Source organism: Nannospalax galili, unplaced genomic scaffold (assembly GCF_000622305.1).
Source record: "Nannospalax galili isolate Female #2095 unplaced genomic scaffold, S.galili_v1.0 scaffold312, whole genome shotgun sequence".
In the NCBI taxonomy this organism is placed as follows: domain Eukaryota; kingdom Metazoa; phylum Chordata; class Mammalia; order Rodentia; family Spalacidae; genus Nannospalax; species Nannospalax galili.
The window spans coordinates 2,108,151-2,135,264 of NW_008335967.1; the positions used below are offsets into that span (position 1 = coordinate 2,108,151).

At 36.8% G+C, this 27,114-nt stretch overlaps 2 protein-coding genes across 3 annotated transcripts in view; one reads left to right on the forward strand and one right to left on the reverse strand.

Moving 5' to 3' along the window:
* Nucleotides 1–27,114, forward strand: part of Cog5 (component of oligomeric golgi complex 5) — a gene marked incomplete in the record, with an annotated part of 398,569 nt that overhangs the window by 62,600 nt on the left and 308,855 nt on the right.
* Gpr22 (G protein-coupled receptor 22) lies at nucleotides 1,112–6,646 on the reverse strand. Of its 2 annotated transcripts, XM_008830725.1 has the most exons (3): nucleotides 6,288–6,646; nucleotides 5,096–5,332; nucleotides 1,112–2,794 (listed from the first exon to the last, which is right to left on the reverse strand). In XM_008830725.1, exon 3 carries the CDS (start codon nucleotides 2,767–2,769, stop codon nucleotides 1,471–1,473), a length of 1,299 nt encoding a protein of 432 aa, XP_008828947.1. In that variant the 5' UTR covers nucleotides 2,770–2,794; nucleotides 5,096–5,332; nucleotides 6,288–6,646; the 3' UTR covers nucleotides 1,112–1,470. The 2 variants fall into 2 exon arrangements, with proteins under 2 accessions (XP_008828947.1, XP_008828946.1); XM_008830724.1 differs by lacking the exons at nucleotides 5,096–5,332; nucleotides 6,288–6,646 and adding an exon at nucleotides 4,334–5,085 and having other exon boundaries at nucleotides 1,113–2,794.

Sequence of the window (27,114 nt, forward strand, 5' to 3'; positions counted from 1 at the left end):
CAGTGAGCTAGATTGAATGAATTTTATTTATTATATAAAAGTGATATATAATCAAGTTGTTTAACATGATTTTTAAGATTTAAAATGATGTTGCTTCATTTAGTGAATATCGTATTTAAAAAATAGGATAATCATTGCCAGGCTAACCAGTTACAATATAGCAAGTACTTACCTATTTTAAATAAGTTATTGCTAATTTCTCAGTAGTGATATTAGCACACATTGCCAAATTATAACAAGTGAGAAAATTTTGTTTGCTATGAAATTCCTAATCCTTAAAATATATAGTTAGAATTAGTAATCTCAAAATTTTCTAACATGAGTTGAGAATTTGAGAGAAAATCCTTAAATTAAATGGTGGTGGAGTAGAAATGTGACAGGATTTATTGTTGCTTTAATGATTTGGAGAGTGGAAACAGAGCTACTGTATTTGGAAGGCTGGGAAGGAACATTGTGTAAATTCTATCACACTTAAGTTGCTATGTATCTAAAATTAGAAACAGTTGGCTTTGCTAGGTTTTTCTACAATGATAGAAACTATCCTTTTCCCCCTCTCTGTCCCTTATTCTGATTTATATTAACATCTCTTATACAAAATGGTTGAGTTGAATAAAGTTAGAAAATTATTTTATTGCAGGTTCTTAAAAAAAACATTATTCTATATTAATCTAGAACATTTGGTTTAGAATTAGGCAAAGTGAAGAAGGAAGAAAAAGGCTGGTGCTGTGTAGTTTCCTTCCTTTCCTGAACTGTTGATTCATTTGTATGTTCCAGGCTTATTGCCCTTGATATGAGAAAGTCAATCTTTTTTTTTAATAGTAAACTTGAATGTTAAAAGTTTCCCTATTTTGGTGTGCACATAAGGGTTTGTTTATTTATCGGTTCATAGTTTTAAAATACTAATGTAGCTTATGATTTCCTATATTCAAAGAAAAGAATAAAGTTTTATATATATTTCATTGTTTTTGATGTTCCAACTATTATAACAAGTATACTGTACCAGTAAATGTCACATAACGGTACAGAAAAAGCTTGTTTTGAACCTACAATTTATATTAAATGCTATTCAAATTGCCATCGTATAAATATATCTGTAGTTTGAGCCTTAGAAATAATACACTTCATGTATTTTTTTTTTAAAGCAGATGCCTGTTAGTTACATTTTAAAGTTATACACTGTTTTAAGGCTATGTATTTATTCTTTAGAAAATACGACTTACACGAATACCTTCTGGTGGACATAATATTGACAAAATATCACATGATATTACTTTTAACAAACTGCCATGCAACAAATACATTAAGTAATGAAGAAATTGAATATATATGACCTAATCTAATTGACATCCACATTGAAAATTTACAACATAACCAATACTTAAAATGTTTTCTCTTACATTTGGCAGTAGTTTTTACAATTTGAATTTAAAACTCTTCTGAATGTAGATTTGGTGAAACTTAGACTTCTCTCTAATCTGTGACAACCTGAGGTACTAAGCATTTTTCTCTTATTTCACTGTCTTCATAGGTAATCTTTTTGTTTCTTTTAGGATCTATCCATGAGTTGTGTATTACAGCATTATTAGGCATGGGGTCAGCTTCAACTATGGAAACAACTCGTTTTTTCATTTTACTTTTTAAGACCTTTTGAAATTTTTGTCTGGTGAATGCATATAATAGAGGGTGAAATATAGTTGTTCCATAAGCCATGACTAGAAAACATAATCTTAATTTTACTAAAAGGTCACTTGGGCCTAAACATAAAATAGTGGTATTTAAAACAGAAATTGGTGTCCAACAGAGAAGAAATGTAGAGATAATAAGTAAAGACATTCTGAAGACTCTTTTCTGCCTTTCTCGTCGTTCCCGGTGTCGTTTCACGGCTCGCCGGAGGGCAATTATTACAGAAACTGAAGTTCTCACACCGAAGACTACATTCCTCCCACCACTGCTTTGTGACATGTCTGTAGTCTCATGTGTGGTTAGTGAAATTGTCTTTTTCTTTCTTGCTTTCTTCTTCTGTCCTGTGGAAAATCTTGTGCCTATCCGAATGTTAAGAGCCTGAAGTATCTTGGTGTATGTGATTAACATTACAATAACTGTGAAGAAGAATATGGGGATCTGTACTAGAAGGTGATAATACATTCCCAGTTCTGTGTAGTATTCATTTGTACTGACACACAGGAGTGTCTTGTTTTCCCATATATTTCCAGTTTGAAGACTGAAAAAATTTACCTCAATAAAGGGAATCAGGAATGAGAAGAAAGAAAAAATCCAAATAGATGTCATTAACATTACAGCTCTGCCCATTGTTAGAATTCTGTTAGCAGGTTTTACAGAGATGTCATATCTGTCCAAAGTGATAGCAAAAACGTTGATTGCTGTTGAAACACTTGCAAAAGATACACAAGCCTCATGGAAACAGCAGATGAGAGCTGTGTTACTCTCCAGTGAAAGCAGAAGGATAACTATCGTTAGAGGAATACATCCCACACAAATTATTACATCAAGTACATGAAGATTCATTGTAATAATGTTACTGACAGAGTTGATTAAGTTGGATTTCATGCAGTAAAGTACCAATACGGTAAGGTTGCTGCCAAGTCCCAACACAATTTCTAACATGAGAAATCCAGTGAGAGACACTTGAAAGCTTAGTGGATATGATAGTGGCTGGTACATGTTGGTGTCGATGTCATCAATGTCATCTCGCACTGTAATGTTAGATTCAGACTGCATGTTGATTTCCAGAGCAGGATAAAAACACATTCTTTTGGAGCAGTTGGTTTTTCTCCTAGAAAGTAAAATAGAATATTTGATATCTGGCAATTTAAGTGATGTACAAAACATAGTATTCCATGTAAACAAAAAATATCTCTTTATCATGTACTTAGTTTAATTTTTAACTTTGTAAACTATTGATGAAAATGTGTAATCAAGAAATATCAAAGCTGCCTTGTTTTGAGGTAAAAGGAATTGTTTTCTCTTTGAAGAGCTACCTACATGGGTATTGTTCCTATATAGCACAAAACCACTTACTATGCTGCAAGGATTTGCTTCATTGGAGACAAGTAAGATGTTTATTTTTTAGAGAAAGCAGGGTTCTGTATAATAAAACTACCCAGCATGCAGAAGTAATTTCACTTGGATGGTTTAAAATTTCATTTTAAAATGTTGTGAGTAGATAGAAAGTAAATGCTATTTTAATATGCTCTAGCATGATTAGTGTAGGTGTAATTATTCCTGTGAGATTTCAAATGAACAGGACAGTGTTCACTTAAGAGGATAAATGGCACACAGCGCTAGTTTGTGTCAAACTATCTTGTCTACATTGAGTCTGCTAGATATAAACAGTGTACTTAGGGGTTTATTTGGAGTTATTTTCCACAGAAAGAGTCCAATGATAAGTACTTATGTCATGCTAAAATGCTCACTAAATTTTTACAATAGACTTGCAAAAATTGGAAGAAGGACATTATGTTAAAGTCAAAAGCTACAAGCTTGGTAAAAGGTGCTCCTCTGATTTATTTTGTGACCACACCCTCTTGTAGCCCATAGAAAGAGGTAATTGAAATTTGATACATACTAAAAGGTAGTTATTTTTGAAGTGGTTTAGAAGAATGTATTGTTAATTTTGTTTAAATAGTTTTAAAAGTAAAACATGGAATTTAAAGAGGAGTATTCTGAAGCCCACTTTTTGAGAAAACTTTTAAGTTATATATTACCTATGAAACCTGTGAAATATTTTGTTTATATCAGCCAGTACATAATTTTGAATAAAATTTTAAAGCTAATTCATGTAAATCTGTATTTAGGAGTTTAGTGTCATTCATAAAAAATAATATAGAATTTTCTGGCCTAACATGTCTGTAGTGAGTATGCTTAGCTTAAAATAAGAAATTATACAACCAACTATAATTCATATTTCAAGTATGATATTTTAACTGCAAAATTACATTAAAAGAAACTATAAAAAATTCAAAATTCATGTTGACATTTCACTTGATATTGCTTTTGACAAGTTTTTGCATGCTATTTTAGGATAATATTTCAGATACAAATGATAGCCTTAATTTCCTTTGGGTTGATATATTACTAGAGACATATTTATTCATATAAATGAAGGGCTTAACTAGCACTGAAATCGTGTAAAAATAGAAAATTTTATGGGTGCCAAATTTTCTGAAGTAACAAAACATCAGTTCTTTATCACATCAGATTTATAATTAAATAAAGCAGACATTGTCAAATTAGACAACAGCTAAGAAAGCCTATCTATTTTCTTCTGTAAATGCTAAGCAGTGTAGTGGGGTGCATGCATCTTCCAACCTACCTGTTTGCTGTTGCCTTATGGGCCTTTTGGCTCACTATGGCAGTTTTTCAAAAATTGATGCATGATGTCATTGACAGAGTTTTGACATGAATTTTCCCCTGACAACAGTGAAGTAGTTGTGCTTTATTTCATGTCTTGTAGGAATTCTTTCTTTTGCTCTCCAGTATGACAACTGCATGAATTTTGCAATTTGTTGGCCGATGGATTTAGAAAGAACAGTACATAATTTTTGTGTTTGTTTTGCCTCAAAAAGTCATGCCCAAAAGAAACTTCATCAAATGATAGGAATTAGATTTCCTTTTGAAGGAATCTATGATAGTGTCTCTTTATTTTCCAGAACATGTGAAAACAGAGAAGGAAACATACCATTTCTGGCTTCTAAGATGTATTCAAACATCCTTTTGTTGTAGCCCTGTTTCTACAGTTTCTCATTATTTTGAAATGATTTCTTGATCACATAATTTGCTTTATGTTATAAATCCAGTGCATGTTCATTTGATAAAAACCATCTGCTTTTTAATTTGGTTTGTTCTCATTAGACGAGGATACATAATTGGTCATGAAGCTCAGATGGAAAAGTCCATTAGTCACATCAACTGATATAAATATCTGAATATTTAGTGCAGAAAACACTTGCTAAAGCTTCATTTTACTCGCTGGCAAATGATGTCATTCTCATTTTTGAAGTTTATGTTTCAATGTTTCTTGCAGAGCTAGTAGTTTCCACAATTCTATTATGTTAAACTCCCAAAAAATGCTCACCATTTTTGTTTTCAGGCTTTTGAAGTTCTTTTCGTGGTTAATTTATAGCATCCTCTCAGTATACTGTCAATTTGTTATATTCCAGCAGAGCTTTTCCAAAGTTTTAACTCCTTAGTTTCTTGGAATCATGTGTTAGAAGAATATCTTGCAGTTTGTGGTTCCGAGAGCTAGGGTAATTCTTAGTCAGTTGCATTCTTCACATTGTCAGTTGCATATACTGAATTAGCTGCTGTGGGCCTTTGTGAAAAAGAGAGAAACAGGATTAAGGAATAGGGTTCCTAATAATTTTGTATTAATTGAAAGTTATTTTAGTTAAAAAAATTCTTTTAAACCATGGAGATTTTTTATCAGAGTCAGCAAACTGTATTACTGGAGGCATACATAAATTCATAAAATGAAGTTTCTTTAAGTAAAATGACCCTTTTCCTAATAAAGATTGTCTTACCTTATTTAACAGTAGGGCTAACATTGCAAATACAACCATGAGAGAAAGATTGTTTTTAAAATAATATCTCTTGTCCTTTTAGATGCTAATTTATGTGTTCAGAGACTGTAAACAGTTAATATGCACGAAACATAATGCTATTCCTTCTTGCTAATAAATTTAACAACATTTCCTGCATACTGGGAAATATTGTAGGTTGCTTAGTTATTAATAAGCACATGGTTTGAACTTTAACTCATTAAAACAGATTCTGTGATAAGACATTAAAATTTTCTTTTGATGAATTACTCACATGGCTAAAATGTAAAGGTAATAAAAATGTAATTGCAGATTAAATAATTTTCAGTGAACATGTCCAATCATAATCTTAACACGAAATTTAGTAATAAGTATCAACTAAATAGTAAACCTGCTACTTATAAGACATATAAACATTTTTGAACACCTGAGCAAAACTATACCTATGACATTAAGAATATTTAGTATGTCTGAAGTGACTTAAGAGCTGATGCATTTGGAGTGAATTATAGAGAACAGAGAATATTCTTTGGTTTAACAACACATCCTAAAGATTACATTTAAAATATACAATGCCTTAAAAGAAGTAAATCTAAAAATTGGATGTTTACCATTAAGTAGAAGTAAAGGAATAAACTCTTAAATATGAGACTGAAAATTCCAAAGTAATTTTACCCCACTATGCTGTTTCAAAAGCAGTTATACACTATAATAAGGAACACATCTTACCTCTGCTAAAGATTTGACAAATTCTTGATGTAGTTGAAGCGTTTCCAATTTTGATTGATTCATTTTATTCACTTGTTAGTAGAAGACTGGGGTAAGAGGGTCATAAACATCTCTTCAAACAAGACCTTACTGAAAATCTGTGTCTGTATTGTGCCATTGTTTCAGCAGTACTGCTAATGTATAGAACGTGGAGTGCTGCTTCCAGGCTGCAGTCTCCTCTTCTTCCTACTGTGCAATCAATAAGCATTTGAAAATGCATAATGAAAGTAATTTAGCATACTGAAGTCTTCTTGTCTCCAGAGACAGCATTTAGATTCCGTCTTTCTGAAAAACAGCGGCACTGCCTTTCAGAGGGAAGCCTGCTCTGAGCAGCTTTTGCAGAGTGACAGCCTACCTTGTCGCTTCTCTCCACTGCAGAGAGATGCAGTGTATTCACTAATTTTGATTGGCCAGTTGTATTGGGCTTAAATTGTGCTTCATATGTGTGGCAGGGGTTTCCCCCCCCCCACTGCCTTATATAAGGATGCTTTTTTAAAAAGCTAGATTTATTATGTTGCTTTTAAATAGAATATGAATAAATTAGTCTTTTAGAAATGTGTATTCTATTCTAGTTCAATAGTCACTAATGCCAAACATTGCAAAAATGCAGAGAGGTGTGTGTGTGTGTGTGTGTGTGTGTGTGTGTGTGTGTGTGTGTATGGGGGGGGATTCACATAGTAAATAAATACATTTCTAAAGCCTTGATAATTGTACTTGAATACTTCAGTAGTTATGTATGTTTTGGGTTAGGTTCTTTGTTCTACAGATAGAAAGCCCCTGCATTTTTACAGTGAACCAGGTTGAATTTCAACTAGTTTGTTTGTATTCAAGTCATCTCTGTATATTCCAAATTGTGAACATCTCGAGGTGTTAAATGTCATCATGACTTCAATATTCATCCACTTAGATATTTCTTCATTTCTTTTCATTCATTCACATTATAAATCACATTGATGTAAGGTAACTATACCAGAAGACATTTCAAAACATTCTTTGCTACGTATAGTCACAATGTATAAATGTAAGTCATTTGTTTGCTTTCAGGGATGGTATTCCCAATCTTTACCTTTGGCAATCTTTTTATGTATTAGATGTATACTGATCATTTGCTATGAATATTTTATTTTAATTGACTATGTCTGTTTTTGACAAGGGAGCCTTTCTTGGTGGATTGATGTTTCTTAAGTTTTATATATAGCTATATGGTAACACTGTTGGTAAATACATATGGTAGAGGGAAAAGTATTTGTTTTAGGATATTCTGTCATTCTGTTAAAATTAATAAAAGTATAGGAAACATTAAAGTTACATTTCTATTAATTGTGGGTACTTCTAAATACATTTCTTCTTCTCTTCCTCCTCTTCTTCTCCTCTTTCTCCTTTTCCTTCTCTTCCTCCTTTTCCTCCTCTTCCACTTCTTTTCTTTTGAGACAGGGTCTCCTTGTAGCCCCAGCTGTCCTGGAACTTTCTATGTAGACTCACAGAGATCCACCTATCTCTGCCTCCTGAGTGTTAGGATTAAAGGCAAGCGCCACCAAGACTGGTTGCATTTCTTTTGTTTCTTTTTTTTTTGTCTTTTGAGACAGGGTTTCCCTGTATCCCCAGTTGGCCTGGAACTCACTAAATAGACCACGCTGGCCTGGAACTCCCAGAGATCTGCCTGCCTCTGCCTCCTGAGTGCTGGGATCAAAGGGGTGCACCACCACGCCCAGCTTTGCATTTCTATTCTTAATAGTGAGACTATATATCTTTTACAACTTGAGCTTATGGAGTGACTACATTGTTTTTTAAGTTACCTTTATTTACTACTTATTTGTGGTATATGTTGTATGTGTGTGTGTGTCTGCTATGGTACACATGTGGTAGTCAGAGGGTAACTTGGTTCCTTCGTTCTACCTTGGGGATCTTAGGAATCAAACTCAGGGCATCAACCTTGGCAGCAAGTACTTTTTACCCACTGAGCCACAGAGGAATGCATTGCTGATGGATGCATTATTAGTGTATTAATCACTACCTAGCTCCAGTATTTTAGGAATAGTCTGCATTTTTCAGAATATTATATCCTAGGTTTTTTTTATTTGTAATTAGAATTCTCTTCTAATTTTGAAAAGCAGTATACATTTTATAATGTTTTACAATTAATGTTTAAGCTTTATAGGTGAATGACTAATGAGCACCTGAATTTTGAATTGTATTTCTATAGAAGCTGAGAGTAATATGGAAAATTTTGATGTGAATTTTGAACATTTTCTGCATAGCTTTGGATGATAATGCTTTGGGTGGTAATGCTTTGGGTGGTAAGGCTTTGATAATGCTAAAAGTGAAAATGTTGTGCTACTTATTATTCATGCATTTTGGAAGTTAGGGAAAGGGATCTTGTTAGAATGCCAGCTATGTTAAAAGACAGATGATGCACAAAAAATGTTATTTTAAACTTAAAACTAAAATTGGGAGGAAACAGCATCAGTTGAGAACTGTGGTTGGAATATGGAAGTTATTAATATAATGGAAAAAAAATAGTGTTTCCCTGCCAGAGAGCTTTAAGTATTTGGTTACCTTTATTATCATAACATCCCTGTTTAGTAGAAGAAACCAAGGCACAAAGAAATCTACTGACTTGTCAAAGTCTGGGTAAATTGCAGCCCGGTGAACCCAACTCTGAGCTAGTGGGCTTGTCTCTTTGGAAAATTACAAAATATATGGGTTTAAAATTGGATGATCTAGGTTAATTCATCACCTCTGTCAGTTTTGGAAATTCAACCTTCCCTTTGGTGACAGTATAGCTTTGATTCTTTTTTTTTTTGGAGCATATTTCTATGATTTTCTTATCTATAAGACAATTTTTTTTTCTGATTATTTTCAGAAAACAAAATCTGAGCTTTCTGTAAGAAGTAATGATAGCAAAAGAGCTCAAGTCTCGACACTGCTGTGAATTCTCTGTATAAGCGACTTATAGTTAAACATGTAGAAGATACCATAAATAGCAATGCTTAGTCTAATGCTATTTATTTATTTATTTATTTATTTATTTATTTATTTATTTATTTATTTGTGTAGCCCTACCTGGCCTGGAACTTGCTATGTAAACCAGGCTGGCCTTGAGTTCACAGAAATATGCCTGCCTCTGCCTCTTAAGTATTGGGATCAAAGGTATGCACTACCATGCCAGGCTTTTTTTGCTTTTTTGAAATCACAAATTTTTTTGGTGCTTATTTGTTATTTAGATCTTCACAAGACATTTTAAAGCTCTCTGTTTTAAACAAATATGCCAAAATATTACTACTACTACTACTACTACTACTACTACTACTACTACTGATAATAATAATAATCATCAGTGGATTCAGAATGTTTATATTACTTTCACGAAGTATTTCACATCAAATTACATATGTTAGAATTTATAAAGATTCCTGCTTCCATAATAACAGCCTTTTTGCATTTGTGCATTTAATACATGCTATATTCATATAAGATACTATTTTGAAAAATGCTACAACTGGTGATTCAAACCAAATTTTATGCTATAAAATAATTTAATAGATTAATTCTTTTGCCTCATAACTGGGGACAGTTTGCCTTACCCAGTGGTTACTGAGCAGCAAATGTGAGGCTAAATCTCAAATACACCTCAAAATCATTTTTCAAAAGTTATATTTTTATTGCATATCTCTTTTCATTCTTTTTAAAATTGAATTCTTGCAATTTTCAGACAATATATTTTCATAGTATTTAGAGCTCCTCCCCTATCCACATCTCCCCTTCTTACAACCTGCTCAATTAAATGTACTTATTATATATAATAAGGCCTATAGGGTCTAATTTTGTCCCCAAATGTCCTTCAGTGTAGGCCCATCCACTGGAGCCTAGTTAATCTATTGAGAGTCACATTCTTGTAAGAAAATGACTCTCCCCCTCTCAGCAGCCATTGGTCCCCAGTAGTTCCTCAGGTAGGATTGGGGTTTCTTACCCAGTTCCCCATATCTATGCTGGGATTTTGTCTGGCTTGAGCTTATGTGGGACTTGTGCGTGCTGTCACCATTGGTGTGAGTTCATATGAGTGACTGACCAACTGCTTGGAAAACTCTTATTTCCTTGTGGTCATCCAGCTCCTCTCACTCCTACAATCTTGCCACCCTTTCTTCTGCAATGATACTTGTGTCTTGGGGGGCAGAAGTTTGATATAGGTTACCTATTCAGGGATAAGCATTCTACAGCCTCTTGTTCTCTTCATGTTGGCCAGTTGTGATTCTCTGTTTTCTTCATCATCTGCTGCATAAGGAAGATTCTCTGATGAGAGTTGAGCGACGTATTAATCTATGAGTATAGCAATAAGACATTAGGAGTGAGATTAGTATGATAACTATTTAGTAGAAAACTAGTATTAGGCTATCTCCTGTGTGCTGTGACCTGTCTAACCTCAGGTACCTAGGCCTGATAGCAATGTCAGGAACGGGCCATATTCTATGAAGAGGACCTTAAATCCAATTAGGAAGTAGTTGATTACTCACAAAATATTCATGCCACTATTGCACTGGTAGGTTTATCTTGTCTTGCCAGTTGTATCTTTCAGGATTCACAGCAGGGTAAAGTTGATGATTAGCTCCCCCTCCCCCCACCCCCACAGGTAGCATTCATATCACCTTCCAGCACTATGGAAAAGCTAGCCAGCAAAGATGAGGCTTTGAAGTTAGCACCAGCTTTATTTCTCCTTGTTTGTTTTTAGCTCATATGTATAGTTTCTTGCAATATGGTCTTACAGTGGAGTCCTGGTAGGTAACTAAGAGCAGAAGCAACGGTCAGTATTGTTTGAGGGTCTAAGGACCCTTGTCAATAGCTTCAAGAGAGAGAGCCCATTTCTGGCATTGGGGTTTTATTTTGATATCATATAGTATCTGCTAGGAGCAATGTTCCCCTGTTTTAAGGACATTCCTTTTAATCTCTTTTTGTAATGTGCATGTACATACTTTAAGAAGCTTCTTCAGTGGTAGGTTTCCATATGGCTTTTTCTAAAGGCCTTGAGTATTGGTTATCCTTCCCCATAATCATCTAATGCTACAAATTTGATGAGTTTGTAACTAAAAAACTCAATCTTTGTGAAATAGTTGACTTAACCATAGCTGAAAGTACTTGAAACTGTAAATCATGTATGTGAAGCACTTCTTTTTTTTCAAATTTTTATTTATCATCTTTATTTTACTGTATGAGTGTATTACCTCCATGTGTATAAGTGCTCCTGTGTTGTGCATTGCCTATGGAGGTCAGAAGAGGGTGCTGAATTCCATAGAACTGGAGTTATGGATGGTTGTTAGCTGCCATATGGTTGCTGGGAATCAAACCTGGGTTCTCTGCAAGAGCAGTCAGTGCTCTTAACTGCTGAGCCATCTCTACAGCCCCCTATGCAAAGCATTTTCTAACAGCAGAAACTCACCCTTTAAGCTGCATTGCTTCAGGCCTGGTGCCTTTTCAATGAGTGCTTAAGGTAGTTAGTGCTGAATTGTTTCTTACAGTAGAGCCCAGGGAAGAAAGGCTTATTCTGTTTAAAGCCAATCAAAATTTTTCATTTGGCTTCTCAACTTGAAATTTCTTTATAAATGTTTTGTCAGAAAAATAGAAATGGACAATCTGCTGAAACTGCCACCCAGTGGGGAGTAGGCAAGGTAGTAGGGATAAGGGTGGTTCATGATCTAGAAGAGAATAATAGAGTCAGGTGTAGTGGTGCATTCCCTTAGTCCCAGCACTGGGGTGGCAGAGACAGGAGGATCTCCATGAGTTCTAGGCTAACTTGGTCTATATAGTGAGACCCTGTCTCATTCTCAGAGAGTTGAGGGTCGGGGGAGGGAGAGAGAGAGGGAGCGGCAGAGACAGAGAGACAGAGGCAGAGACAGAGAGAGGCAGATTCAGACAGAGAGAGAGCAAGAAGTGAATAAAAACTGATTATAAGGCATAACCATTCCCTATTTGACCTTAATAAGTTAATTTTTTTTTTCTTTTGGCCTTTTTGAGACAGGGTCTCCCTGTAACCCCAGCTGGAACTCACTATGTAGACCAAGCTGGCCTCCATCTCACAGAGATCTACCTGCCTGTACCTCCTGAGTGCTGGGATTAAAGGTATGCACCACCACACCTGGCTAAGGAGTTAAAAGTTTTGATTTTTATATTTTTAGACTATGTATTTTGTTCTTAGTTACTATGTATTTATGTTATTTGTAAGTGTCACATGCATTACTTTTCATTTTTCTCATCTGATATCTAGACTTTGTACCCAGGAACTATTATTATGACACTTCAACTTTCTATGTTATACTACTGTTGGTATGTGTACTTTGGTGCTTTGTCCAAATTATTCCTCCACCTTTAATTTTGTGGCTGATTTTTTTGACTGCCTTACTTTTTTCTTCCTTATATATTATGGGTTTGGGGCTGAGTGTGGTGTTGTGTGCTTGTTACCTTAGCACCTGGGAGATAACAAGAGGATCAAGGCCAGGCTCTACTACATAGTGACACAGTGAGTTTGAGAGCAGGCTGGGCTATATTAGACTCTGTCTCAATGCACTCAGAGAGGTACAGACACAGAAACATGTTTTGTTGATGATTTTACACAAATAGGTGTTTGTCCCTCCTCCATTGTTTTCTCTTTTCTGATGCTTTCTTTTTTCTCATAATTCTCCCGTTGGAAGATATATACAGAATCAAATTCAGTTCTGTCTTGAGGCTATCAGTTTGATCAACTGGATCATGTAGTTAACAAAACTGTCAGGTTTTCTCTGATGTGCTGTTAGAAATCTTAAGTTCTGTTGAGTGAAATAGCTGAAAAGCCGCTTATGATCTAGTGATCTATTATTGAAACCATTAGATACACAATGCATGTATCAGAAAGCTGCCATTCTTTATGCATAGAGCCAGGGGATAGGAAAATTCTAAGAGCTGTAATTCTGCTAGCGATTCAGGAACATCCCATTGTAGTACTCTGGGACATTCATTGGATAAGAAGATTTATTGTAGGAGTTTATCAGTGACTTCTGAATACTATGCTCCCTGGTGCCCTTGTACTAGTTTTCAGTTGATGCTGCCTTCTAGTATCTAAATAAGGATATTACCTTTAAAAAAAAAGTCCTGCTGTTATTTTGATTGTATTACAGAGAATTTGTTGATCAATTCTGGAAAAATTGATGAGAGTATTGACTCTTCCATCTTATGGACATGGTATATCTGTTATTTTTAGTTCATCTGTAATTTATTTTTGTCATTGTTTTATAATTCTTTGCCCATACATTCTGCATATATTTGGTTAGATTTGTATTTATTTCATTTCTTTAATGTTAGTTTAAAATGTCTCTTTAATACCTAGTTAAAAAATTCCAATTGTTGGTTGTTTGTATATAACTACAGTTATATATACAGTTTTTGTTTATTGACCTTGTATCCTATGACTTTACTAAATTTATTTATTAATAAATTAATTTAATAAATTAATCTTAAGAGCTTTTGAAATATATGACTTTTCTATATATAGCAATTAATGTTGTCTGCACATAGATATATTAATAGTTTGCTTGTTCCTGAAAAATATATGGCATATTTATTTTTTTGTTTTATTGTGTTGCCCGGCATCTCTGATATTAGATTGAATAGGGGTGTGATGGGTGAAGCAGTCTGAGCCCGAGCATCACTAGCCTCTTTCTCAGGGTTGTTCTTCCTCAGGGGGTGAAGTAATAACTTCCCAGACAAAGAGCAGATGGATAGACTTTCTTCTGTTTGTTCTAAATATGATGAATTTCCCAAGCTTGGTGTTCTTCAGCTGTGATAGAACACACATAGTGTATCCCTCTGCATGGGGTACATGTAGGGCAAGGTGAACTGTCACTGACATGATGCTCAAGGTATTTGCCCTGTTTCTTGGACTCAACATCTTATATCTTGTTTGCATCTGTGAAACAGTACCAGACTAACATCATGACTTATAAGTCGGATGGATAAGATCTCAAACCCTTAGCAGTTTTTGATATTTCTGGTTCAAGGACATGATGTTGACAAAGATATATAGAGCTTTCTGCATAAGGAGGGACAGGACTTCTGTGGGTTCCTTTAGGATATATGAGATACAGAAGCAAATACTTTTGTTTAAGTTGGCAGGGCAATAGCAGAGCGTAAGAGTCTCTGACTGCCTTATCTGTAATAGTTTTCAGGCCAAGCAGTGAAAGATGGAATTAAATGAAGGTGCTGGAATGGTGCTTTGGCTCTTGCTCATTCTATAGGCTGGAGAGGAAGGAAAGATGTTATATACCAAGACAGGAAGCCTCAGGGATATGGGTAAAGGGCAGTGTGGTATAGCTGTTGAATCAAGGGCTCACAGAGCAAAAATAAAAGATGGAAGCTGTGAAGAGCTTTAAGTAGACTGTAATTATTGTAAGTTCATTTATTGGGCAGTCACTTGAATTTGGGTGTAAATATAAAGACTTGTTTATTGGTGTAGCTACTCTTTCTACCTACATTCTGAGATTCTCTTTCCCCCTTGTACTTTAACTTCAGCTGCTTAAAATGAAGGACAAATAGGAGAGGAAATCTTCAGCCAAAGAAAGAATGCAGACTTTTGTAGCTGAGAAAGATAGAGATGGCTGTCACCCTTCTACAGGTTTTATGGGGGAGAAAGCTTGGTAGGTGGCAAGTGAGGCTAAGACCATGAGGATTGTAGTAGGGTAGAGCTGTAGCAGCAGGCTCAGGGGAAACCAGAGGCAGGGCCTTGTAGAGGAGGAAAGAAATGGTACCATACTGGGATGAGAGGCAAAAAGGAAAGAAAAGCCTTCCCACTGTCACAGCTCTCCCCTGCAAACTAGCTTCTCACTCCTCATGCTCCTGGCCAGGAAATAATATAGTCTCTCAGAGGCTCAGACTGTCCTTGCTTTGTTTCTCTGTTCAATTCCTTGATCTGCAGGTGGGGAGTAAACACTCAGATTCAAGGAAACTGAAGTGTGGGTGGAGCCTCTGGACCTACTCAGTTGCTCTTGTTTTGGCATACTTTGCTCAATGCATAATTAATGCTGCTGTTTTGATATTCTTATACTGTGGATACTTACAAATTTTAAAGGAGACTCTCATATTCATGGATTGCTTACATGCTAAGAGGTTATCCATAAAAAACCAATAGGAAAGAAAAATCACAGCTAGTTAAAAGCCTGGTGGCTGCTGGAGAACTTGGGTCATTTCCCAGTACAGCAGTGCCACCTGCCTGACCCAGCTACCAAGTGCAAACCCCCCCCCCCCATTTTCATTATTGTACTGGGGATTGAACATAGGATCTCACATGTGCTAAGGCAAGTGTTCTGTTATCGATCTATGAGCTGCAAAGACTCCCTACTCCTTTTATTTGAGATGGTTTCATTATGTTGCTCAGACTGGCCCCTAAGTCCTGGCATAATTGGCTAAAGTTTCCCAATGGTTTTGTCTGTTTCAGTGCTAAGAATTGAACTGGGTTTTTCTGCTATGGTAAGCAAGTCCTCTTCCTCTGAGTTACAAGTCAATCAAGTGCATAGCTTTTGAAAAGTACTGGCTGCCTATTGCTAAGCTCTTGTTAAGCTGAACTACTAGATCTGTAGATACCTTGTGACTCTATGGCATGATGTTCATGTTTGGGGGTAGGTTAACTTGGGCTTCATGATTAACAAAGAAAAGTGTTCAATGAGACCTCATTACTCATATGAAAATAGTTTGTGTGAAGATGTGGTTTGCCTCAGTGTCAGTTCTGACTTTGCATGAAGGCTAGATGGTAGTATCTAGTTTGTAGGAAAGCTTGTCTCTTCTATCTGAAGTAAAACCATGGTTCATAGAGGTCCTCCATTCACAGAAGTTCCTGTGAATACCTGGGCCTGGTTCATTGATGGTTTAGCCAAGTTGAAGCCAATGGAATTGTTTAATGTCAGTGTCAGCTTTTGAACATGGAGTGGATGTGATCACTTGATTCTCACAGCTCCAACCAGTATTTCCCTTGATTATCCTTGCTAGCCTTTTTTTTTTTTTTTTTTTTTTTAAATAGAATACTTGCCTGTTGCCAATAGCCTAACCTTCAGGCCTGCCCTTTAGAAAGCTGGCAGATTAAAAACATTTCTTTGGAACTTCAAATAATGAAAACAAATTGCAGCTGCCAGTAAGACAGCCTGGCTTATGAAGCCTACATTTTGTAAATTTCAATTTCTACCTGGATCCATTATTGTACTTGTGGCAGTAGAGCCATGCAATAGACTGGGCTGCCACTGTGTTCTGAATTTTGGAAATGAGAATTTTCAGTATCCCTCCTAGCTTCCACTTGTGAGTACAGATTCCTTTTTCAGCCTTAGGACTGAAGGATCCTCCCTGCCCTACCCCATTTCCCATTCCTAGCCCTAATGTGTTCAACTCTATCCAGGGTGAAAGAGTGTCAGGGCTGTTGCCCTTCTTTCAGTGGTTTAACCCTTCCCCATACTAAAGTTGATTGAAAGCATACAAGATAGGTGGATCTCATGTTTTTTCTCTCAGCGTACTGTTCTCCTCACTCAAGCCAATACTATGAGAAATGCTTTCATGGACAATTACTGTGCACTATTTGTGACCATCTAGTAAAGTCTTTGAAGAACCTGTGGATGGGTATGAATTCTCTTCATTCATGTAGTTTCCATGGAGTCTTACTTTCCTTTTAGTGTACACTCAGCCTTTTAAGCTAAATTTTAGCTAAATTATTATTCTTCTTGTCAAGTATTGACTTTCCTGGGTACTCAGCCACTCATGTCCACTTGTGTCAGGCCTGCTCTCTTTCTTGAGAATTTGGGCTGACTGGTGGTCTACATGTAGCCTCTATTGTCTATTTGTACTTTGCTTTTTTATTGTCCTGTTCTTTACAGTTCTTTTCATCCATCTGGAAGCTGGAACAGTCCCTGCTGGGTTTTTTATTTTTTTATTTTGGCATTGGATGGGATGGGCAGGTCCACTGGACATTCACAAGCTTGTGTTGAGTCTTCCAACCCATGACTATCTTATACTCTCCATTTATGTGTGCTGTCTTTAATTCCTCATAGCATGTGTTTTACCATTTTCAGTGTAGGATTCACATGTGTATGTCAATTTGGACCATTCTGAACTCATTACATTTTTTGATATTATTATACAAAGTATTTGACCTGTATTAGAAATGCATATTAAATTTTTAATGACCTTTTCCATTTTTTCCATTTACTGAGAGTTCCTCTGATTTTCCTCACTTAATCTATGAACATGGCAAATGGAACAAAATGAATTTTGAGTGTTAAACTAACCTTACATTCATGAGGCATTTCTACACTTATAAAATAAGTTGAAAACATTCCTTTTTCCCTAATTATGAGAAAGTTTGTGAAGATTAGTGTTAATCCCTCCTTAATGTTTGGTAGGTCTTACATTAGTTAAAGTTTATAAATTCATATTATTTAACATGTAATAGTTTGAGATTTTTCTATTTTTCCTGTCACTGTGTCAGTGATATATATCTTTAATCTATTCATATTATTTAAGTTGCCAAAATTATTAGCATCAATTTAAGCATTTCCTTATCATAATTTAATGTTTATAACACCTGTACTGGTATCATCACTTTCACTACTAATATTGGCAATTTGCCTCTTCTTTCTAGTCTTCTATTTTATTAATTTCTGCTCCATTCGTATTTCCTTCCTTTTTTAGTGAGAACTCCTCTTATCAGTTTTATTTTTATTTTTATTTATTTTTATGTCTTTTTAAGACAGGGTCTCCTTGTAGCCCCAACTGACCTAGAATTCCCTATGTAGACCAGGCTGATCTCAAACTCACAAAGATGTCCCTGTCTCTGCCTTCTGAGTGCTGGGATTAAAGGTGTGCACCACCACACCTGGCATGGGTGATTTGAGTTTTAAAGATTTTTTTTAGGTCTGATTTGGTGGCTATTTAGTGTAATTTTAAAATAGTGTATTTCAGGTAGTGTGGCCTCCATCGGTGTAGCAGCTGTGATCTCAGCAGACCACCCGAGAGGGCCAGGTTCTGGCCTTCCTCTGGCATAGGGGCTGAGAATGCAGGGGACTGCCTGAGAGTACCCGGATCCTGTCTCCACAAGGTGATGCAATTTGGGAGTCTTTTAGATAGACCCACTGAAGGGGTACTCCAACTGCCTCACCCTTTGTTCCTGTTCCACATGGAAGAAGCCACACCGGTCTTCACCGTGATTCCCTATCCTCAAGTTGGGTAACCTCTTCAGTGGATGATGTGATAAGAATAGGAGGTAGGAATTGGCTAGGCAGTTAGTGTAAAAAGACTCCAAAGAAAAGCAGCCAGTTTCTTGGCTAAAAGTCACAATGTCCTTGGGCCTCTTGGCCACATACTCCGTTCCAAAGGCCAAAAATGTCAAAAGTATTTGGGAGCTTTTATCTAATCCTTAAAAGATTTTAGGGTTACCTCTTCAGAGGGGGTAATGTTAGAATAGCAAAAAGCCCCATTAAAAAAAATAAAAGAAGAAAGAGTATATGAAGTTATCAGAAAACAGTGATGGGGAGATATGGAAGAGTTGGAGGGAAGGGAGTGAGCATGGCTTTGGCCAAAACACCTTATATGCATGTATGAAATTCTCAATAAATTATTTAAAAACATAAATTAAAAATAAAATAAAATAGTGTGTTTCCCTGTTTCACAGTGTTCTGTAAAAGTTTAATTGATGATCGTACCAGAAGATCTACCTTACTGATTTTCTATTCGCACTGCTCTTAGTTTTTATTGAAATTTTAGTTCTGATGAAGGAGGTGTGTGAAACCCCTAACTGTAATTGTGGATTTGTGGTTTTCTCCTTTCACTTTTTCCAAATTTTGCTTCATGTATTTTTTTTTGTAATTTTTTAAAATTTAATAACCACATGCTTAGAAGAAGCATTTCATTATAGCTTTAACATACTCAGTAACAATTTCCAGAGCAAGGATATATCTCTTTCAAAAGTGGCTGTAAATTTTTAGGTTCACAGTTGAATTAATATGGTTATAAACCATGAACTCAGTATAAACCCTGTAAGACAAAAAATTGAATGAGTTTTTACCCTTTAAAGAAGATCTCCATTTCATTTTTAAAATATGCTGTTTCCTACATTTTTAATGCTACTAACGCTTAGATGTTTGCACATGTGTCTTTAATTTCTGTTTCTGATTATTACTAGCTACAGTCAGTTACACTCGGATCCTTGGCACCTGAGTATGATATAAAGTCACCAGGTAGATTTCAATGGTAATATTTATCACCTCTACTAATTAACATGAAGTAAATTTTTATGCTCCCTCCTCAAATATCTTTTTTTTAATTCGTTGATTTTTTTGTGTGTATATCATACAGAACATCCCACACAATCTTATTCATCTATATACCCACTTCCCACATGGCACCCTCCCATAGCGTCCCCCCACCCCCTGCCATTGGAGCCCATATAATCTGTCATTCCTATTTCCGTCCACTGTGTTGTTGGCATCCCCAGCCATTCCTCAGTGCTTGTCCATCTGCTGAATCTAATCAGCCTATCTAGAGATCTTTGTTTTAGGAAGATCAGCTGTTCCTCATTTAGCAGCCATCAATTGTCAATATTCAGTTACATACGATTGGGGTCTGCTGTTTATTTTCATTTTCCTAGGTTTATGCTGGATTATTGTCTGGGAGTGTTTGGGCCACCCTGGCCAGTAACTCGAAGGAAGGTGTTTCCTGTCTGGCATTGTTTCTTGTTTAGCTATACACATGGACTTTAAAAAAATTATAATGACCCCAGTAATCTTTGGTTATACTGTCCTTTTGGGTGTTTAAGACCCTGCAATTGGTCCAGATAAACCAATTTATTTTTACTCTAAAGGTTGTTTGAGGATCTGTTCCTCAGGGGTAACATGGGATTGGGAGGAGTCCCTGGCTCCATTCTTTTACGTGTTCCATTTATGTGAAGATAAGTCAAAAGTCCTGCTCGACCGTGGCTGGCTTTGCTTGGAAGCATGGAGGAAATGTTTCCTCTGTGTTGACCCTCCTCTTTGTAGACTGGACACTGGTTCAGATCCATCTGGCAGGGGTCTCCATGGCCTCCTTGATCAAGAGGACAGGTGACTCACCACAGTTATAGGACATTTTGAGAGCTGCTCATAGTCCCCTGGACTTAGTCAACCTAGGAGGGCAAGGAGCAAAAACTGTCCTTTATGTCCCTCTGTCCAAATTAGTATAAGCCTCATAGTATGGCTGTTAAACATCCAAGAAGGTTAGTTCTACCAGCCTGGTATTTTAGTTACCATATGCCATGTAGATAAAGCTTGGGCAAAGACCAAATGCTCTCAGATATACCTTGCATAGACATATATTACATTCTTTGATCTGGTTGTATGTATAATTTGTCAGTACATTGTTGGAACTAATATGGTTCCCTCTGTTTTTTTTAAAACTAGCTAGGCATTATTTATCTCTTGCATTGCCTAACCCTTCCCCCATTTAAGGTGCCCCCATTTTCCCATTTCTCCCTTAATTATACCCTTCTTCTATGGTCCCACCTCTCTTGAGCTCCTTCTTTCCCTTTATCCCCTAGGTTCCTTGTATAACCTTCCCTTCCCCCATCCCCTTAAAATAACCCAATTTTTATACATATCTCCCTTGTTAACACCTCTTTCCTACTGTTCTTCTCTTTCAGATTCTTTCTTTACCTTTACCTCCCTGGTTCCTTTCCATTATCCTGGTTCCTGTAGTTATGTCTGGTTGCATACTCACTTATCAGGGTTTGGTTCTCGGATCCACATATGAGGGAGAACATATGTCAATTTTTTTTCTGAGATTGTGTTAACTCACTTAGTATAACAGTTTCTAGTTTCGGAACCCTTCCGTAGCCTCCCTTCTCCCGCTAGAGCCCTTATACTCTGATATCCCTGCTACTGTCTGCTGTGTTAGCACCCCCAGCCATTCCCCACTACTTGCCCTTCTGGTGAATCTAGTCAGCCTATCTAGAATATTGACAACTGATTACTGCTAGATGAGTGTTTTTTTTTCACAGTAAAAGAGACGCTAATTTAGACAAGGGTCCTGGGACCACCCTGGCCCACAACTCAAAAGAAGGTATCTCCTATCTGGCATTGTTGCTTGTTATGTAGCCTTTAGCTATGCATATGGACTCTTAAGAAATTATATTGGCCTCTTTATTCTTTGGTTATACTTTCCTTTTGGGTTTTTAAGGCCGTAGAGTTGGCCCACCAATTTATTTTTACTCTTAAGGTCCTTTGAGGATCTGTTCCTGAGGGGTCACATGGGCTTGGGAGGAGCCCCTGACTCCTTTCTTTTACCAGCTCCACCTATGTGAAGATAAGTCAAAGGTCCTGCTCGACCATGGTTGGCTTCGCTTGGAAGCATGTAGGAAATGATTCCTCTGTGTTGACCCTCCTCTTTGTAGACTGGACACTGGTTCAAGTCCATCTGGTGGGGTCTCCTCAGCCTCCTTGAGGTTTGTTTTGTGCCCCAGTATATGGTTGATTTTGGAGAAGGTTCCATGTGGTGCTGAGTAGAAAGTATGTCCTTTGGTGCTTAGGTGGAATACTCGATAGATGTCTTTAAGTCCAATTTATATTTGGTATTGTTTAATTCAGATGTTTCTCTGTTAACTCTCTGCCCTGTTGACCAATCTAATGGAGACAGTGGGGTATTGAAGTCCCCTACTATTAATGAGTTGGGATAAATCTGGGTCTTCAAGTCCTGTAGTATTGTTTTTATGAAGTTGGGTGCACCAGATTTGGTAACTATATGTTCATGATTGTAATATCTTCTTGGTTTATTGTTCCTTTGATCAGAATGAAGTGGCCCTCTTTATCTCTTCTCGCGCACCCCAGCCAAGAGCTGGCATAGCAGCGCGCAACCCGCCACATCGCAGCAACACTTAATACCATTTGCTTACCATATTTTTTTCTATCCTTTCACTTTAAGATAGTATCTGTCCTCATAATTGAGATGAGTTTCTTGCAGAGAACAAAAAGATGGGTTTTGTTTCTTAATCCATTCACCTAGTCTGTGTCTTTTGCCTGGGGAGTTCAGTCCATTAATATTTAAAGTTATTAATGAAAGATGAGTATTGAATCCTATCATTTTTATTTCTGATTACATTCTTGATATAGCTGTACTTTTCCACAGTCATACCTTCATTGAATTTCTTTCCGCAACCCCTTGGGTATAGTCATTCCTTTCTTCAGCTCTTTGTGTTGCTTCCAGAACTCTCTGAAGGGTTGGTTTTCTCGACATGAATTCCTTCAACCTATTTATGTTATGGAAGATGTTTCTTTTCCTTTTGACTATAATAGACATTTTGGGTGGGTATAATAATCTGGGTTGGCATCTGTGGTCATTTCAAACTGGGACTACTTTGGTCCAGGCTCTTCTGGCTTTCATAGTTTGCACTGAAAATTCAGGTGTAATCCTAATGGGTTTTCCCTTATATATGAGTTGTTGTTTCTCTTTTGCAATTTTCAGTATTGTCTCTTTGTTTTGTTACTATGGTGTGCTGTGGAGAGCTTCTTTTCTGGTCCTGTCTGTTTGATGTTCTATATGCTTCCTGTATTTGTGTGGTCATGTCTTTCTTTAATTTTGGGAAATTTTCTTCCATGATTCTATTGAGGATCTGGTCCCTGCCATTTTCTTGGGATTCTTCTCCTTTCTGTATGCCGATGATTTGCAAGTTAGATCTTTTTATGGTGTCACACAGTTCCTGCACACAGTTATGATTTCTTAAAGGCTTTCATACTCTTTGCTTCAGTGGTCTAGTCATCTACTTTATCTTCCAGTCTTGATACTCTGTTTTCCATTTCATTCATCCTATTGGTGAGGCTTTCTCCTGTCATTTTTAATTGGCTTACTGAGTGTTTCAATTCCTTCTTCATTTCAGCCCGAGTATTCTTCAATATTTCTAACTCTTTTCTGAATTCATTCAGAAATTTATCCCTATCTTCCTTCAGTTCTTTGATTTCTTTGTGTGTTCTTCAAATTCACTGAAGTCTTTTATCATGTTTATAATTTTTGTTTTGAGTCCATGTCCTGCATTATCTCTAGGGGTTTCTCATTGTACTCCTCTAGAGGACTATTGGTATTTGGTGGGGATAAGTTATTTTGGTTTTTCATGTTATTTTTTCTCTGTGATTTTGATGTGTGGATTTCTTTTGTAGTTTCTGATTCTTGTGTGAGACTCAAGCCTTCAAGTTGAGGTCTGCTTTCTTTTGTGAACTTTATGTGTCTTTGTGGTTTACTATTTGGGCATGAAAAGCTGGTTCTTCTAAGCTTCTGGTTCTCTCCTTTGATTTTATGTTGGAGTAGCCAAATTGCTTTTGTCTTCAGGAGTTTCCACAGAGTCCCCAAGTCATATGCTCTCAGCCTTTCTCCTAAGGTCTGGATCCCTCCAGGAAAGATTTTGGCCTCAGGAATTTGGGGGTTGGGCTAGCCTGACTGCAGGAAAGATACTGGTCTAGGGCAGCTTGTGGCTGGGCCACCCAGAGATGCAAAGGAAGATAGGGGCGGGAAGTGGCCCCACAGTCTCCTGGGTACTGCACTGAGGTGCTGGGTTGGTATGGATGCAAAGGATCAGGATGAAAGGTCAGCCCTGGCATCCAGGAAAGAGGCTGGTGGGTCATGCAGGCCCAGGGAAGTAGAGGGAGATGAGGGTGAGGCCAGGCTCAGAGTGCTCCTGGGGTCCCGAGAGTGAACTAAGTTGGTCTGGATACAAAGGATCAGGAAGCAGTGGTAGTTCCACAGGTGTTTGGGGAACCAAGAAAAGGAATGGGACAGGACTCAGGCTAGGAGGAGAGACCAGCGGGGGGGAGATGGGAGGGTGAATGAGGCCTCAGGAGTCAAGGCATGGAGGGCGGGGTCGACTTACCCCAGAGAGAGAGACCTGCACACCCCCCTCTGATTTTTAAAGGTAGCTAAGCATTATTTATCTCTCACATTGTCTAACCCTTCCAGCATTGTTTCCCCATTTATGGTGCCCTGGTATTACCCATTCCTCCCTTACTAATACCCTTCTCCTGTGGTCCCACCTCTCTTGAGCTCCTTCTTTCCCTTTATCCCCTAGGTTCCTTGTATAACCTTTCCTCCCCTTAAAATAACCCCATTTTTTTTTTTGCTGGGTGTGGTGGCGCACATCTTTAATCCCAGCACTCGGGAGGCAGAGGCAGGTGGATCACTGTAAGTTCAAGGCCAGCCTGGTCTACATAGTGAGTTCCAGGACAGGTGGGGCTACAGGGAGACCCTGTTTTAGAAAAGACCAAAAACCAAAACCAAAACAAAACAAAATCCCCGTTTTTATCCATATCTCCCTTATTAACACCAGTTTCCTACTGTTCTTTTCTTTCAGATTCTTTCTTTTCTTTTGCCTCCTTGGTTCCTTTTCATTATTCTGATTCCTGTAGCTATGTCTCGATACATATTCACTTATAAGGATTTGGTGCTAGGATCCACATACGAGGGAGAACATACATCAATTTTTCTTTTTTTTCTGAGTCTGTGTTACTTCACTTAGTATAACAGTTTCTAGTTCCATCCATTTATCTGCAAATTTCATGATTTCATCTTTACTGCTGAGTAAAACCCCATCGCATAAATGAACTACATTTCATTATCCACTCGTCAGTTGAGGGATACTCAGGTTGCGTCCATCTCTTAGCTATTGTGAAAAGAGCAGCAACAAACATGGATGGTCAAGTGTCTCTGCAACAGGATGAGTTCTTTGGGTATATGCCAAAGAATGGTATAACTGGGTCAAATGGTAGGTTCATCTGTAGTGTTTTAAGAATTCTGCACACTGCTTTTCATAGGGGTTAAATAATTCTGCAGTCCCACCAGTAATGGATGAGCTTTCCCCTTTTTCCACATCCCCTTCAACATTTGGTATCTTTTGTTCTCTTGATCTTAGCCAGTCTGACTGGGGTAAGATGAAATTTTAAAGTGGTTTTAATTTGCATTTCCCTAATTACTAGTGACGTTAAACACCTTTTAAGATTCTTAGCCAGCTTTATGTCTTCTTTTGAGAACTCTCTGTTCAGTTCCTTAGCCCATCTTTCAATTGGGTTACTTCCTTTCTTGATTCTTTGTTATTTTGAGTTCGTTTTATATATTCTGGATGTTAAACCTCTGTCAGATGTGTCGGTGGTGAAGATTTTCTCCCATTCTGTGGGTTTTCACTCCACCTACTTGGTTGCTTCTTTTGATATAGAGAAGCTTTTTAGTTTAATGAGGTCCCATTTTTTGATTCTTGACCTTGTTTCCTGGGCAGTTGATTTCTGGTTTAGAAAATCCTTTCCTACACCAATATCTTGTACATTATTGCCAATGTTTTCTTCTAAAAGTTTCAGAGTTTCAGGCTTCACATTGAGGTCTTTGATCCATTTGCAGCTGACTTTTGTCCAAGGTGAAAGACAAGGGTTTAGTTTCGTTCTTCTACAGGTGGAGATCCAGTTTTTCCAGCACCATTTGCTGAACATACTGTCTTTCCTCCAGTGAATATTCTTGGCCCCTTTGTCAAATATCAGGTGGCTGAAATTGCATTTACTCATATTTGGGTCTTCAATTTTGTTCCATTGGACTCTGGGTATATTTTTGTGCCAGTACCATGTTGTTTTTATGACTATAGCTGTGTAATATGGCTTAAAATCTGGTATAGTAATCCCCCCTCCAGCATTGCTCTTAGTGCTCAGGGTTGCTTTGGCTATCCAAGGTCTTTTGTGCTTCCATATGAATCTTAGGATGTTTTTTTTCCAATTCTGAGAATACTTTGGTCGAGGCTCTTCTTGCTTTCATAGTTTGCGCTGAAAAGTTAGCTGTAATCCTGATAGGTTTTATTTTTATATGTCACGTTTTTCTTTTGCAGCTTTCAGTATTGTCTCTTTGTTATGAACATTTAGTGGTTTTACTATGATGTACTGTGGAGAGTTTCTTTTCTGGTCCTGTCTATGTTGTGGTCTATATGCTTCTTGTATTTGTTGAGCATGTCCTTTTTTCCATTTTGGGAAATTTTCTTCTATAGTCCTGTTGAAGATCTGTTCCATATCATTATCTTGACAGTCTTCTCCTTCATATATGCCTATGATTCATCAGTTTGGTTTTTTAATGGTATCATACAATTCTTATACATTCAATTCTTGTGTTTTATTAAATTTTTCATAATCTTTGCTTGAATGGTGTAATTCGTCCACTTTGTCTTCCAGTCTTGATATTCTGTTTTCCATTTCATTTATCCTTTGGTGATGCTTTGTCTTGTCGTTTCTATTTGGCTTACTGAGTCTTTCACTTCCTTTTTCATTTCAGCCTGAGTATTCTTCAATATTTCTAACTCTTTTCTGAATTCATTCAGAAGTTTATCCCTATTTTCCTTCAGTTATTTGATTTCTTTGTGTGTTTTTTTTTATTTTTTTATTTAAAATTTTTTTTACAATTAAAATTACAGTTTTAACAATATACAAAGTATTACAGTAATTCAGATTTTTTGGCATAATGATTACAGATTTGATAAATACATTTTATGTCTCATAATAGTGATGAAGATTATACAAAAGCTATTAAAACAATTATAAGAATAAATTCAATTGTCACTTAAGTATCTAAAGCTATTTTCCTTTGCGTTCTTCCAGAATGATTTGTTCTTATTCTTTACCTTAATTTGAGGGACTTCAAGAAGATACTTGTTTTTTTGTTTTTTTGTTTTTTTCATACAGAAGAATTCATTCCAAGGCAATTGACATTGAGACGTTTTCACATGCATTTCTAATCTCTATATACATGACTATCA

What these genes read in the sequence shown, in the direction of transcription:
- Gpr22 (XM_008830725.1), bottom strand. Translation starts at nt 2,769, where the DNA reads ATGTGTTTTTATCCTGCTCTGGAAATCAACATGCAGTCTGAATCTAAC.